At 33.5% G+C, this 16304-nt stretch overlaps 1 protein-coding gene across 5 annotated transcripts in view; it reads right to left on the bottom strand.

The window, feature by feature from the left end:
- Positions 1-16304, bottom strand: part of LOC141403902 (adenylate cyclase type 2-like) — a 184970-nt gene that overhangs the window by 129456 nt on the left and 39210 nt on the right. For 2 of the 5 annotated variants that reach the window (XM_073986990.1, XM_073986991.1), the window contains exon 1: positions 16160-16298. The exons of the other annotated variants lie outside the window; for them this stretch is intronic. In XM_073986990.1, coding sequence (XP_073843091.1) covers positions 16160-16232 — 73 coding nt within the window. In that variant the 5' untranslated portion in view covers positions 16233-16298. Of the gene's footprint in view, positions 1-16159; positions 16299-16304 lie in introns of those variants that run through there. 5 annotated transcript variants of the gene reach the window in all.

Here is a 16304-nt window from a genome sequence, read left to right as displayed (position 1 = left end):
CTTTTGTTTTAAAAACTTTAAGTTCTCTTAAATCTCAACACACTTCAAGTTATGTTACTCAAACAAGCAAGTTGAGCGTTTACAAAGCTGAAAACATTTTACAAGGATAACAACATGAAGAAAAAGAGCAACAATAGCAATAAGAAAAACAAAAATCAAAGTCATTCTCAGATTGAAACTTATAATCTACTAAAAACAGGAAACCTAAATCATGACATTTCTTCTCCACTCCCCCTTTGAAAAGCTGCACTCCTTTGTTACTATATAATCACATCTTACAACGTTATTAGATACTCTGGCAAAAAGAAAATGGGTCAAATGATGGAACACTAAAATGCCAATAAGCGCCATATGGTGTGTTTTATCAAAAGAAGGAGGAGCAGGAGAAGTGAGTTATAATGGAAAAATGGTATAAAGCAACACAAAGTAATCTTTCATCTTCAAATGGCCAGGATAATATTTCAATGGTTCATTTGCTCGCGCCTTCGAGCTGTTTTGTAACAAATTTATTACTATGTCCAATACTTAATAAAAAATTACGAGGAAGTAAAAAAATTGAGAATTGAGTGATACATTTTATGGCGATGGATTTAATTGAGTGGTGGGGATTTCAAAATTATAAGTTAATTTTTCAATTGTAAATCATGAAAACACTTAAAGTTCAATAAAAATGGAAGTGGGAGCGTATGATTGTTATTAATTGGTAACATGGTGGTGTATTCTTATTTTTGATGTTTTGTGAGATAAGTATGTACATTACATAACACTCATTTTAGATTTCCTTGGTGTGCATCAAACTGTCAATGACTACCCAGCAAAAATACTCATTACAAATTGGCCTACTTTCTCATTATTTTAACACTGGCATGTCATAGGGAGTAAGAACTTATTTTTTGGCACTTAAAAGTAAATAAATAAGAACTTAAATAAGTAGTTACGACTTGAAGTAACCAGGGAGTAACTACTTATTTATCTACTTTTTAGTGCCCAAAAAATAAGTACTTACTCCCTATGACATGCCCGTGTTAAAATAATGAGAAAGTAGGCCAATTTGTAATGAGTATTTTTGCTGGGTATTGACAGAACTTATACGCATTTGATTATTTCAAGCCTCCTTATATTAACAACACGAAGATTCTTAAAACAATTTTTTAAGCCACAACATGTGTATTTTTAGAGAATTTTCCGTGGAATATTTTTTAAACAATCTTAAAGTCCGTGGATATTCTTTAAAAACCCAACGATTTGTGGTCATGAGTTCCGTGGAAAAATAGCCTTTAAAATATCTACGATTCTTGGTATGGAGGTCCTTAAAAAAATCTTTAAAATCCCATTAAAGAATCCTTTAGGAGATCGTCTTTTATAGAAGATGTTTTGGGATATCTTCTATTTATAGAATAACTTTTTAGGGGGTCTTCCATCTATAGAATACCCCTCTGGAGGACTTATATCTATAGAATACCATTTTAGGAGGTTTTCTCTTACGTTCTTGGATTTTCTTGAAAAAGAAAAAAATATTAAAAAAACGAAGTTTTCCCGGTTTGGATTTTCTTGAAAAAAAAAACGTTAAAAAATCGACGTTTCATGGTTTGGATTTTCTTGAAAAAAATCTTTAAAAAATTACCGTTTCGTGGTTTGGATTTTCTTGAAAAAAAAAAAAAAATCTTTAAAAAATCGACGTTTCGTGGTTTGGATTTTCTTGAAAAAAAAAAAAAAACTTTAAAAAATCGACGTTTCGTGGTTTGGATTTTCTTTAAAAAAATCTTTAAAAAATCCACGTTTCTTGGTTTGGATTTTCGTGAAAAAAATTCTTTAAAAATTCATGTTTCTTGGTTTGAATTTATTTGTAAAAATTTCTTTAAAAAATCCACGTTTCTTGGTTTAGATTTATTTGTAAAAATTTCTTTAAAAAATCCACGGTTCTTGGTTTGGATTTTCGTGAAAAAAATTCTTTAAAAAAACCCTGTTTCTTGGTTTAGATTTATTTGTAAAAATTTCTTTAAAAAATCCACGGTTCTTGGTTTGGATTTTCGTGAAAAAAATTCTTTAAAAAAAAACCCTGTTTCTTGGTTTAGATTTATTTGTAAAAATTTCTTTAAAAAATCCACGCTTCTTGGTGTGGATTTTCTTGAAAAAAATCTTTAAAAAATCTACGTTTCTTGGTTTGAATTTATTTGTATAAATTTCTTTAAAAATCCATGTTTCTTGGTGTGGATTTTCTTGAAAAAATTCTTAAAAAAATCCATGTTTCTTGGTTTGCATTTATTTGTAACAATTTCTTTAAAAAATCCACGTTTCTTGGTTTAGATTTATTTGTAACAATTTCTTTAAAAATCCACGTTTCTTGGTTTGTATTTATTTGGAACAATTTCTTTAAAAAATCCACGTTTCTTGGTTGGGATTTATTTGTAAAAATTTCTTTAAAAAATAAACGTTTCTTGGTGTGGACTTTCTTAAAAAAATTCTTTAAAAAATCTACGTTTCTTGGTTTGAATTTATTTGTAAAAATTTCTTTAAAAAATTCAGGTTTCTTGGCTAGGATTTTTTTCAAAAAGGTTATTAAAAAAATCAACGTTTCTTGGTTTGCCTTTTCTTGAAAAAAATCTTTAAAAAATTCAGGTTTCTTGATTTGGATTTTCTTGAAAAAAATTCTTTAAAAAATCCACGTTTCTTGGTTTGGATTTTTTTCAAAAAGATTATTAAAAAATTCACGTTTCTTGGTTTGCCTTTTCTTGAAAAAAATCTTTAAAAAAATCCAAGTTTCTTGGTTTGAATTTATTTGTAAAAATTTCTTTAAAAAATCCACGTTACTTGGTTTGAATTTATTTGTAAAAATTTCTTTAAAAAATCTACGTTACTTGGTTCGGATTTATTTGTAAAAATTTCTTTAAAAAATCCACGTTTCTTGGTTTGGACTTATTTGTGAAAATTTCTTTAAAAATCCACGCTTCATGCTTTGGATTTATTTGTAAAAATTTCTTTAAAAAAATCCACGTTTCTTGGTTTGGATTTATTTCTGAAATTTTTTTTAAAAAATCCACGCTTCTTGGTTTGGATTTATTTGTGAAAATTTCTTTAAAAAATCCACATTTCTTGGTTTAAATTCTCTTGAAAAAAAATTTTTAAAAAATCTACGTTTTCTTGGTTTGGATTTATTTTTAAAAATTTTTTTAAAAAATACACGTTTCTTGGTTGGGATTTTCTTGAAAAGTTCTTTTCTTTTCTGGAAAAAAATCGTTAAAAAATCCAAGTTTTTTAGTTTGGATTTTCTTGAAAAAAAATCTTTAAAAATTTACGTTTTGTGGATTAAAAATTTCTTTAAAAAATCCGCGTTTTGTGGATTAAAAAATTCTTTAAAAAACAAGTTTTGTAGAGTAAAAATTCTCTAAAAAATTAAAAAGGTGGTTAACAATTTTTTTCAAGTCAACGTTTTATTGGCAAGTATTCTTTAAAGAGATCCACGTTTCTTGAAAAAATCTTACAAAAATTCACGTTTTGTTGAAAAAAATTCTTTGAAAATCCACGTTTCTTATTCTCATGTAAATTTTCTTTTAAATTCATTCAGCTCCTCCTTAATGTATTATTTTATGTACTCCTGTGCGTATACTTTATTTTATACCACTTAAACAAATTATACGCCCATTACTATTACAATAAATCATACGTTCCCAAGGTCTTTTTTCAAACATGTTTGATCAAAGAGATTTATTAAACGTATTAAGCGTATTTAAGTCTTAATCCTTTGATAAACACTTGATGTGTTTTGCAAAAGGGGATTATAATAATGGTATTCACTTTATCAAACCAATCTTTTTTTAATTATATACGGATTAATCCCCAGCACTATGTTAAAGCATTTGCCATTTGAATGTCTAGACTTTAATCATGACATTTCACAAGAAAATAACTTCAATGCCTCTGATTTAATTACAGCGTGTATTTTAACTACTCTTTGACAGATGAAGAACAATTTTTTATAATTACAGACGTTGAACTCATGAATGTCTTACTTAGAATGTCATATGTCTTATCCTCTCCAACCTCGACGACAAGGTGCATATTCAGTTAATACAATGAAAGCACTTATCAATTACACAGATTTTGCAGAAATAAAATTTACTTGACATTTCTTCATGGGAGACATACGAAATTCTTTCTTAGATATTGATTTTAATTAAAACTAGATTCGTTTTTTGTGAAGTATTTGGGACTGTATATATATATGTCCTTTTTATTTGTTACATATATATAAATACAGATGCAAATAAATATATTTAACAAAGGTTCATGTTGAACATAGGGCGATTACGAATTCTCTCCATCTTCTTCTGTCATTAGCGATATTCTTGACTTGGTTCCATGTCTTGTTGTGGGCTTCGTATTCCTGTTTGACCGTTCTTATCCAAGTGGTTCGAGGCCTTCCTGGTCTTTGCTGGCCTTGAGGATTCCAGTGTAATGCTGATTTTGTCACATCATCGTCAGGCCTTCGGAGAACATGACCGATCCAGGTCCATTTGCGCTTCTTTATTTCTTTCTCAACTAGTACATTGTGGGTGCGTTCTAGCAGTTCGGATGTTGTTATTGTGTTGGGCCAATATATGCGTAGTATTTTTTTAAGACATCGGTTTATGAACGTTTGGAGCTTCTTTATATTGGATTGTGTGTAGCCCCACGTGGTGGAGCCATAAAGCAGTACCGACTTCACACTGCTGTCGAAAATTCTGAGTTTAGTTTTACGGCTTATGTTATTGGATTGCCATATTTTATGGAGCGCTTGAAAGGCTACTCGGGCTTTGTTGATGCGAGCCAATATATCTTCTTCTTCCTATGCTTGCTGCGTTTATTACCAGTTTGTTTAGTATTTCCTGAATGTCCACAAAACGGTGGGCCATCAGGCAAATATCGTCAGCGTAGTCAATGTCATTAAGACGATCGTTGAGGTTCCATCTAATGCCATAAGGAGCTTCTATATTTGTTGTTTGCATCACATAATCGAGCATTATAAGGAATAAGGTTGGTGATAGTATACATCCTTGTTTAACACCGGCAGTAGGAGAAAAAGGTGGACTTTCTTCACCATAAAAACGTACGCAGCTGCGTAGAGCTCCCGAATGAGTTCCACTATTTTGTTGGGAATACCATTGAGAGCCAGGATGTTCCAAAGCGCGTCTCGTGACACAGTGTCAAAGGCTCGTTCGAAATCAACAAAAACTAAATATAATGGCGAGTTGTATTCTCTGGACTGCTCAATTATAATGCGCAAAGTGTTTATGTGGTCAGCACAAGATCTTCCAGGGCGAAAACCAGCTTGTTCGCATCGTAGCATATTTTCCACAGCTGGGCGTATCCTATGCAGGATCAATGTTGCCATGAGTTTGGCAATAGAGTTTAATAGAGTGATACCTTTCCCGTGTTTGCACTCTTTTAGATCGCCTTTTTTTGGTATTGTTATTATGACCCCCTTTTTCCAATCATCTGGTATTTGCCCGGTTGCCCAAACGTTTCGAATGATAGGAGTTAGTATATCCGCCAGAGTTGGTGCACCATATTTTATTAGTTCTGCCGGTATATCGTCGGGGCCGCTGGATCTGCCATTTCTCAAAGCTTCAAGTGCTGTTTTAATCTCCCCGCAAGTTGGTGGATGAGTTGGGATATCACGTCTTGGGTTCCGTCTCGAGAGCATGGAGATCATTTGATATTCGTTTTGGTGGTGTGCTGGTTGGTTTTCCATAAAGAATTCACGCCAACGATTTAGCTGTTCGGTTGGTGTGGTGAGTTCAATCCCGTTTTTATCCTTAATAGAGGCAGTGCTTCTGATGTTATTACCACCTAATTTTTTTTATTGCCGAGTAGACTTGACGCATATTTCCAATATTTGAGGCTTGCTCAGCTTCGTCTGCGATGTTGTTGTAATATTGTTCTCTGTCGATGCGTGCAAGATTTGGGACTGTGGCAGGAGTTTTTTATTTGCGTGTATGTAAGACGCTTTCCCCCTTGAAACCTTTAAACACACATGTTGAATAAATACTTTGTCTCATTTTCGCTAAAGATGGTGTCCGTCCCGTAAGCTGATGCCTTAATTTGAATGTCATTAAACAAGTGAGGCCTGCTTATTTGGGCCTAAAGCTTCGGCAATATATGTTTATTAACGAGAAACATTTTCTTTATCCCTCTTTAAATGTCATTTGAGTCGCGGTAACATATGTGAAGGAGAACAAAAGCTAGACCTGGATTCAAATAAACAAAACGAAAAAAAATATTTGATAAGCATGAGAAAATTCTTATAAACATCCATACATATGTATGTGTGCGAATCCAATGCCACAAAAAACATTTTCATTTTCTGAAATCAAATTTAAAATAAAAACAAAAATGTCTTTAATGAAATCCTAGAGTCCAAAGTTGTAAATTTGTCCAGACATATGTGAACAAATATAAATTAAGTAATTAAATGCCTGTGAATTGAAGAACTTTCTTGTTTTGCACACTCTATCAAAAAGTTTTTGTTTTGTGGAATTTCATGATTACATTGTCGGCATTTACATGCCAAACGTTTTCTTAAAAATGTTAAGGAATTAATGGCAACCCACATGGGATTGAAATGCGATTTATTAAAAGAAGAAGCTGTTTGCTTGATGGGGAATATTTTCTGGCAAATAGCACAAATTGACTCAAAAAATTAACTTTGAAATGTTCGTTGAAGGCTTGAGGGTATGTTAGGCAAAGAGAACAGAAGGTTATATGTATTTACACTTTTTGACTCGCCCTGAGTTAAGGCTAAAACCCCATTCATAACATATTGTGACTCTTTGCTCAATCATGAATGGAAAATAACTAAGGGAGCGTATGAATAATATTACTAATGGTGTATACTTTGTGGGGGAATGAAGTATACGCAACGAAGTTTAAAAACAAAAAACAAATTAAACATATTTTTTTTTTTGAAAAATATTCTTTAAACAAAGCAAGTTTTGTGGGCTGTTGACTCCTAAAACATATTCTTTAAAAATCCACGTTCTGGACCCTTTAAAATTCTTTAAAAATCCTGGTTTCGTGGTATGGAGGTCCTTAAAAATTTCTTTTAAAACATCCATATTTTTGTATTGAGGTCCTTGAAAAAAATCTTAAAAAAGTACAGGTTTCTGAGTGCGGAGGTGGTTAAGAAAATTGTTTAAAAATCCAGGTTTCTTGGCATGAAGGTCTTTCAAAAGAAAAATTCTAACAAGTATATGTTTCTTCTTGAAAACAATTCTTTAAAAATCCACGCTTCTTGGCGTGGAGGAGCTTGAACAAATTCTTTAAAAAAAGTCCAAGCATTTTGAAATAAAGGCCTTTGAAAAAATTCATTAGAAAAACAGGTTTCTTACTATGGAGGTCCTGTAAAAAAATTCTTTAAATATCCACGTTTCTTAGTATGGAGGTTGTTGATAGAATTCTTTAAAAAGTCTAAGTTTCTTGGTGTGGGGTCCTTGAAGAATATTCCAAGTTTCTTAGTGTGGAGTTCCTTGAAACAAATTCTTTAAAAAATCCACGATTCTTGGTATGGTGGTCCTTGAATAAATTCATTAAAAAATCCAGGTTTATTTATGTGGGGTTCCCTAAAAAAATTTAAAAAAAAAATCCAAAAAAATCTTAGTATAGAGGTCCTTGAAAAAATCTATAAAAATTCATGTTTCTCTGTATCTAGGTCCTTGAAAAAACAATTCTTTAAAAAGACTAGGTTTCTTAGTGTGGAGGTCCTTGAAAAAATTCTTTAAAAACTCACATTTCTTGGTATGAAGGTCCTTAAAAAAGCCTCCAAAGGTTTTCTTTTGCCTATATGAGAAGCATGCCTCAAGTGGTATTCTGTTGTCTACAGAAGCCTCAAGCGGTCTTCTTCTTTTATCTGTAGAATACCTCTACAGGAAGTCTATGGCCTACAGGATCCTTAGGGACAATCTGAATATAAGGAATACTTCAAGAGGTCTACTGTTGTCCATAGAGGTCCTGCTGATGTTTTCTGTTGCTCACAGAAGACCTCTATATGTCTTCTGTTGCTTACAGAAAACCTCAAGATGTCTTGTGCTGCTCACAGAAAACTGTAAATGTATTATGTTGCCCATGAACGACCTCAAGTTGTCTTCTGTTCCCCATAGAAGACCTCAAAAGGTCTTCTGTTGCTCACAGAAGGCCTCAAGTTGTGTTCTGTTTCCCATAGAAGACCACAAGAATTTTCTGGTGCTCACATAAGACCTCGGTGGTCTTCTTTTGCCCATAGAAGAGCTCAAGAAGTATTCTGTTGCCCATAGAACACCTCAGGAGGTTTATGTTGCCCATGGAAGACCTCAAGAAGTTTTTTGGCACCAATAAAAGACCTCCAGATATCTTCTGTGCCCCATAGAAGACCTCAAAATGTATTATGTTGTCCATAGAAGACCTGTTGCCAATAGCAGATCTCCAAATGTCTTCTGTTGCTCAGAGAAGACCACAAGATGTCTTCTGTTGTCCATAGAATATCTCAAGATGTCTTCTAGAGCTCACAGAAGACTTCAAAATGTTTTCTGTTACCAGTAGAAGATTTTCAGATGTTTTCTGTTGCCTATAGAAGACCTCTTAAAAAATTACAGGTTTCTAGGTGCGGTGTGGTTAAGAAAATTGTTTAAAAATCCATGTTTCTTGGCACGAAGAAAAATTCTAACAAATATATGTTTCTTATTACCTATAGAAGACTTCTAAAGTTCTTCTGTTGCTCAGAAAAGGCCTCAAGTTGTGTTCTGTTGCCCATAGAAGGTACTCAAATAAGGCCTCAGAGGTCTTCTGTTTCCCCAGGAAGACCTCCAGATATCTTCCTTTGTCCATAGAAGAGCTCAAAAAGTATTATGTTGCCCATTTAACACCTCAGGAGGTTTATGTTGCCCATGGAAGTCCTCAAGAAGTTTTTTGGCACCAATAAAAGACCTCCAGATATCTTCTGTGCCCCATAGAAGACCTTAAAATGTATTATGTTGTCCATAGAAGACTTCAGGTCTGCCAATAGCAGACCTCCAAATGTCTTCTGTTCCTCAGAGGAGACCACAAGAAGTCTTCTGTTGTCCATAGAATACCTCAAGATGTCTTCTGGAGTTCACAGAAGACTTCAAAATGTTTTCAGACACATCATCAGAGACATCAGGAGTTCTTCTCTTGTCTTTAGAAGCCTCTTCTGATCTGCAGAGAACTTCATGAGGACTTCAGTCGCTTATAAAAGTCGTAAACAGATTGTCTGTCGTTAATGAACTCGTCAAAAGTTCTTGCCTACGAAAGTTTTCTGGAGGAAAACTATTGTCTCTAGAAAGTCTCTAGAGGACTGCTAGGAAAAATCCAGACCTCTAGAGATCTGTTGTCATAGAAACTTCAAGAGATATCTCCTTCTGCTACCCAGAGGACTTGAGTCGTTTGTAAAAATCCTCAAGAGATGTTCTGTTGTCTATAAAGTCTTCAAGAACTCTTTCGGAAGTTCTCAAGAGGTTCTCTTTTGTCTGTAGAAGGTTAAGAGGTCTTCTATACGAAAGACCTAAAACTATAGAGGACTACTATAACAATACAGACCTCTAGTGATATCCTGTTACCCGCAGAAAAGCTTTAGAGGTGATATGTTGTCCATAGAAACTTCAAGAGGTCTCTCCTTCTGCTCCCCAGAGGACTTGCGTCGTTCATAAAAGTCCTCAAGACATGTTCTGTTGTCTATAAAGTCATCAAGAGTTCTTCTGTTGTCCATTGAAGGCTTCAAGAGTTCTTTTGTCGTTTTTAAAAGTCCTCATGAGGGCTTCTTTTGTCTAAAGGAGGCCTAAGGAGGTCATCTTCTGCCTATAGAAGGTTAAGAGGGCTTCTGTTATCTACAAAAGTTCTCTGGATAAAAACTGTTATCTAAAAAAGCCTCTAGTGGACTTCTAGAAAAAAACCAGGCCTCTAGAGATCTTTTGTTGCCATCGCAACGTATGTCACCACCATATGCCACCATCGGCATGATTGCGGGAAGTTCCTGAGAACTCTATTGGAACTAATGCAGGGGACTCTAGTCAAACGTACGAGATAGGCAGACCACCACGACCATAAGGTGAATCAATCAAAGACAGAGCTGGTTCTGTGTACGATTAAGAAAAGAATCGGATAATTCACCCTACCAATGCCGGATGAAGTCACCTTGTAGCTCTCCTCCGAAGCCAAGTACCACGGTAGCACTTATTTTACTTAATGTTATTTTACTTAATGTTCTACTGGATCTGCATTAGTTTCTGGTATGATGTTGCGTATAATTATTGCCAACAGTTATACGCCACCAATGACTATATTAATATAACTCATTATCTCTCTTAAAAAAGGCTTATTATGAAATGAAGAGTATTTCGCCAGAGATTTGCCATAATCTTCTAAAACACTTCTAATAGTCCCCCATCTAAAGACTTATCAACCTATTTGTATGAATTTGTCTTCTTGTGCCGCCAACATTTGCCTCTTCCGCACATTTCATTTAATTAACAAGTCATTTAAGCTCTGTTCTCAACACTCTCACTTTACAAGATTCCACTTAACACCACTATGACCACTTAATTTCTTAAGTACCTGTCCATTGCTAGGGTTTGATTTTGATTATTATCTTCAGGGTCATCATCAGCACATCGTAGTTGGAATGCAATTAGTGTGGTAGTTTCTTAGAGACTTAATACTTCAAAAGATGTGATAGCGTTTTTTTATTTGGTTAGCTAAGCTTGGGGAAGAAAATATTACTATGCCTCACAACCTAGGTTAAGATATTCTGATCTGAAGCATGTTTAATGTACAAATAGAGAAGACAGTACATGATGTGTTTAAGAGTTAAAATCTTCGAAAGATTTGCCGACTCGTCTGTTTTAATCGTGAATTTTGGTGTCGTATGAACAACGAAATGAAAATAACAGCCTTTCAACAGCTACGTATAAATAGTGGAACACCTGGTACCAATGCATTTTTTTCTAAATAACGAGCATTATTTAAACTTCTTTTGATTTTTCACCGCAAAAATTATTTATGTAAATTATGTTTGAGGTACGAACACGTCCTCCAAAAGAAGAAAATAATTAATTGCACTCACATAAACACCCAGCAGCAATCTTCCTGCAATTTGCTCTCAATTCTTTCTGTACATGACATCTATTATTGCCAAGTTTTATATGTAATGATGATATGAGTGCACACTTTAGCCGTAATGACTTTCCATCCACCAGAAATCCTTTCCAATATTCTTTCATTTCCACATATGTACATCCTTTTGTTTGCTACGCCAAAATATTTTATTTTGGCTGGAGAACAATTCAAAAGTGTTGGCGAAAGATATTTATGTCAAAATTACTCAATGACTTGTTGGTGTTTTTGAAGGAGAGACATGGAGAGAGAAGGAAATTTGTGCAAGTAATGATGAAGCAAAGCAAAAACAATTGAATGACTGAGTGGATTGCTGGCTGATGACTGACTTTAAGGACTACGACCTCATTTTCTTGTGCGAATAACAAGGATAATAAAGTGACCCAAATGATTTACTTGTACAAAGGTCTTAAATTTTAATTTCATTGAAATTATTAAAATTAATGATAAATCAAAAACATATTTTTTTCGTCAGGGATCAAAAGTCAAAAAAAAAAAACATTGTTCCACAACATCCCATACGGGACAAGGGGGACTTCTCTCATATCAGTGAGTGCACCCTGATTCATATTTAGCTCAATGATATGGGACCTACTGTTTATCGCCGAGTCCGAACGGCGTGTCTTAAGACACCACTTATGGAGAAGTTTTTCAAGGCTGAAATACTCAGGAAATGTCGCCAACATTACTGAGGGGTATTTTGCCACCGTTGAAAAATGTTTGATGTTGCATGGACGGGGAATCGAACCCCCGACCTTCTGCGTGCAAGGCGGACGTGCATACCATTGCACCACGGTGGCACCCAAAGTCATTGTCCCAAATTCCGGTCTTTTTTATACTCCATCTCCTATCCTTACTTTTGTATTTCAATAATTTTGTCTTATTTATTTTTAGCTGGTGTTATTTATGCCACTCCTGCAGGATATATTGTTTTACATGCATACCAATGAGAAGCCTTAAGCAATGTGTGTCTCTTCCTCCATCTGCTAAAATCAGCATAACCTGTCAACATATTACCTTAATAAATATTGACAATATATAATAGGTCTGTCTGGTTACCCTAAAATTTGTAACAACTTGTACCAATTGTTGCTGGAAGTCGTCTGTTAACACAAAAAAACCAGCAAAAGAGAGCGATTCGAGAGAGACATTTTGACAGTTCTTTCACTGAGAGTTTGCAAATTCTTGCTGGACAAATTTCTTCTAGCAAGCACTAGCAATTCTTCTTCCTGGAAACAGTCAATCATCTGTTTTTAGTTTTTTGTTGATTTATGTTTGTGAAAATTAAAAACAATTTTATTGTGGAAAAACATAGCCTAAGTGTATCGTTTTATGTAGAACCAAGGTAAATTTATAGAAGGTATGTGCATGAATTACAACAACTAACAAATTTACAAAAACAACATTGTTGGTATTGAAAATTAATTGTCAAAGAAAATATTGAATAATAGGGTCGTTCCAAAAATTTCCTCAGGAAAAACATAAATACATTTTGAAAATCCTCCAAAATAGAACAAATTTGAATGACAATGTAAATATAAAGCATTCAGAACTTTGGTAGGTTATTTTTACTACAATTTAGGAAGAAAAACAGTATTTTATGGAGGCAAATTTCGAAGTTTCAAATTTCATGACTAGACCCTATTACATTTTGAAAACTAAATTTACAAAAAAAGTATGAATACAGCTGATTGTCACTTCTACCTTCTATAAATGTACCTTGTGTAGAACAAATTTGTAAAGTGAAAAAATACTTTTTTGTTTCATTTTCTTTTTTATTTTTAATAAAATACAATGTGTTTGCTTTCTTTATTGGCGGACAAATTGTTCTGTTTTGGTAAGCCAGCTGATTGCTTGCTGGTTTTTGCTGGGAAGGTGTCTGTTTACTTTTTACAATTTTCTAGCAAAAGAGAATAAAAACTCCCTACTCTCTGAGAAAGTTCTTGCTGGACAATTCTTGCTGAGAAAGTAACCAGACAGACTTAATATCATTATTCTCATTTCCAATATGAATATGTGAATGGAGCAGCAACATGCGTAGTATCATCATTACGAATATGAATACTGCATGCCTACAGGATTAATAGAGACACAAGGGCAGTATTTCAAATAAGTTTTAAAATATCCTTCCTTGACACAAAAAGTGTCTTTAAAAAAACCAGGCATTCTCCATCTACCCCAACGAAAGATTTCTTAGAACTATAGAACCATCAGACTATTTGAAGCCCTTTTCCGTTATGAAGCACTAAAAATTGAGCCACAGCATCTACATCGGGTAAACTGATGCAGTATACATAGTGTTAACACGTATACACCACTCTGGACGGCATTAATAAGAAATATACGTCAATGATGGTTTCTCTACTTCATTAAAGTTCAGGTAAAAACTTTTAAAAATTAATTTCAAGCCTCCCAACCAAAGGCAAAAGCTTGGATTTTTTAAAAAATATTTTCAAGCGACCCACAAAAGTAACGATTTAAAAAAATATGTTCAAGCCCCCTAAAAAGGTGGGCATTTAAAAAAAATACGAACTAAGGTAAGGATTTTTTAAAAAATATTTTCAAGCCCCTCACTAAGATAAGGATTTTTTAAAAAATATTTTCAAGCTCACCCACAAAGGTAAGGATTTTTAAAAAAATATTTTGGAAGCCACCACAAATGTACGGAATTTATAAAAACATTTTAAGCCCCTCCACAAAGGTAAGGATTTTTAAATATTTAAGGATTTTTAAATATTTTCAAGTCCCCCACAAAGGTGCGGATTTGTTAAAAAATATTTTTGAGTCCACCACACAGATGGGAAGTTTTTAAAAAAATATTTTCAATCCCTTCTACAAAGGTGTGGATTTTTTATACAAATATTTTCAAGCTCCCCACAGAGGTGGAAATTTCTTTAAAAAAGGTCCACTTCCATAGACGAAGAGGTTCGTATACACAATATCAATATTCATACGCCAAAGTGAACATCATTATTACGAATCATTCGTCATCCTTCCCCGTATTCATTACCTTCCAACTTTTCCTCAAGACAAGTGCCTTCATCAAGAACAAAGTTCTTTGTCTAACTTTCTCTGCTATTGCTGAAACTTGAAGTGGTTAAATTTTCAACTTTTTCCAGCAAAGTTGTTCGTTTGGTCATCTCAATGCCCGGTAGTCTCATAAAGTGTTGATTGCTCATATTTATGGGAAATTCGAAAACAAAAGCTAGCTCAGCAACGGCAACATGGACACACAGATAAACAACCTGGTAATTACCTACATCATTATGGCCTCCATACAAACTATATTTTTGTAACCTCTAAATATAAAATATCATCGTCATCATCATCATCATCGCAAACAGCCTTAACTTTCAGAATGTGAGAGGAATGGGTAAGTTTTTTCTTGTCGCTTTCATTGTGTGCGGGTTAGTGACCATGACTTTGCTACTTGTTGAACGTTTTGGCAAATACGATAGGGGTTGAATGGGTAAAAATAGGGAGGAAGTATGATAATTTGTGGAAAACGGAAACAAAAAATTTCTATAGGAAATTTTGTCGATTTTATCGATAAAATTTCTATAGGAAATTTTGTCGATTTTATCGATAAAATTTCTATAGGAAATTTTGTCGATTTTATCGATAAAATTTCTATAGGAAATTTTGTCGATTTTATCGATAACATTTCCATAGGAAATTTTGTCGATAAAATTTCAATAGGAAATTTTTTCGATTATCAATAAAAATTCAATAGGAAATTTTGTCGATTATCAATAAAATTAATAAGAAATTTTTTTGATTATCGATAAAATTTCTATAGGAAATTTTTATGTTCTATAGGAAATTTTTATCGATAATCGATAAAATTTCTATAGGAGATTTTTATATATAATCGACAAAATTTCTATAGGAAATTTTTTCGATTATCGATAAAATTTCAATAGGAAATTTTTTCTATAGGAAATTTTATCGATTATCTATAAAATCTCTGAAGAAAATTTTTATCGATTATCGATAACATTTCTATAGGAAATTTTTTATCGATTATCGATAAAATTTCTATAGCAAATTTCTTTAGGAAATTTTATCGATTACACTGCTCAACAAAATTGAAAAAGTTAAATGTTTCAGACGAAGTTGCAGTTGTTTCTAGATGAAATCGGCGAGTTATTTCCAAATCCGGTGCCGGTTTTTCTCCATCAGCACTTGTTTTTGAGATATAGCTCAAAATCGGTTTTACGAGTTTAACCCAGACTTTCGTTATTTTCGGATACAAACAAATATTTTTTGTGAGTTTTTCGACATAAATGTATTAAGGAGATGTCGTACGCTCGATACAAATCGCTTTTGAAATAGTTATGGTGAGTATATAACAAAAAAATATAGAATATATACGACGGACCTTGTAAAAATTGCTTATTTTGAGTACTTTAAGCTATAATTACGTTATCGGGGGAAGTCATAGGATCTTCATATGGCAATGCGGATATGCTTAGGGTGTCTACTATATAGTCCAGTATTCAAATATATAATATAAAGTTCATACCGCCCGTGATTCGACCGTAACCTAAAAATCATCATGAAAACTGCCATTGAAAAGTAAATGGCTTATGTGGTAATGATATCACTGGTAAATTATTTATCTTTAGCAGTCTTCATGGCGATTTTTAGGTTATGGCCGAATCATGGCGGCTATAAACTTTATATTATACATTTGAATACTGGATTATATAGTAGACACCCTAAGCATATCCGAAGTACCATATGAAGATCCTATGACTTCTCCCGATGACGTAATTACAGCTTAAAGTACTCAAAATATGCAATTTTTACAAGGTCCGTCGTATATTTTCAATTTTTTTATGATATATACTCACCATAACTATTTCTAAAATGATTTGTATAGAGCGTACAATATCTCCTTAATATATTAATGTCGAAAAACCCACAAAAAATATTTGTTTGTATCCGAAAATAACGAAAGTCTGGGTCAATATAGATATACATTAACCCCTTCCTTATCTTCTATTTCATCACTTACCTGTGGTACCATTTTCACCGCCATCATTTAAATCCTCAGTATCCGCTTTGCCATTTGCCGCCTTATTGGCCATTTTTGTTTTACACGCACCACCTCCAGCACCAGCAGATGCTGCTGCTAGTCCCTGGGTCTTTGATGCGTTTAT

This window comes from Musca autumnalis, unplaced genomic scaffold (genome assembly GCF_047663935.1).
Source record: "Musca autumnalis isolate F117 unplaced genomic scaffold, ASM4766393v1 scaffold_4, whole genome shotgun sequence".
NCBI lineage: Eukaryota > Metazoa > Arthropoda > Insecta > Diptera > Muscidae > Musca > Musca autumnalis.
Note: the sequence above shows the minus strand (reverse complement) of the source record. Positions and strands in the feature narration are given on the sequence as shown.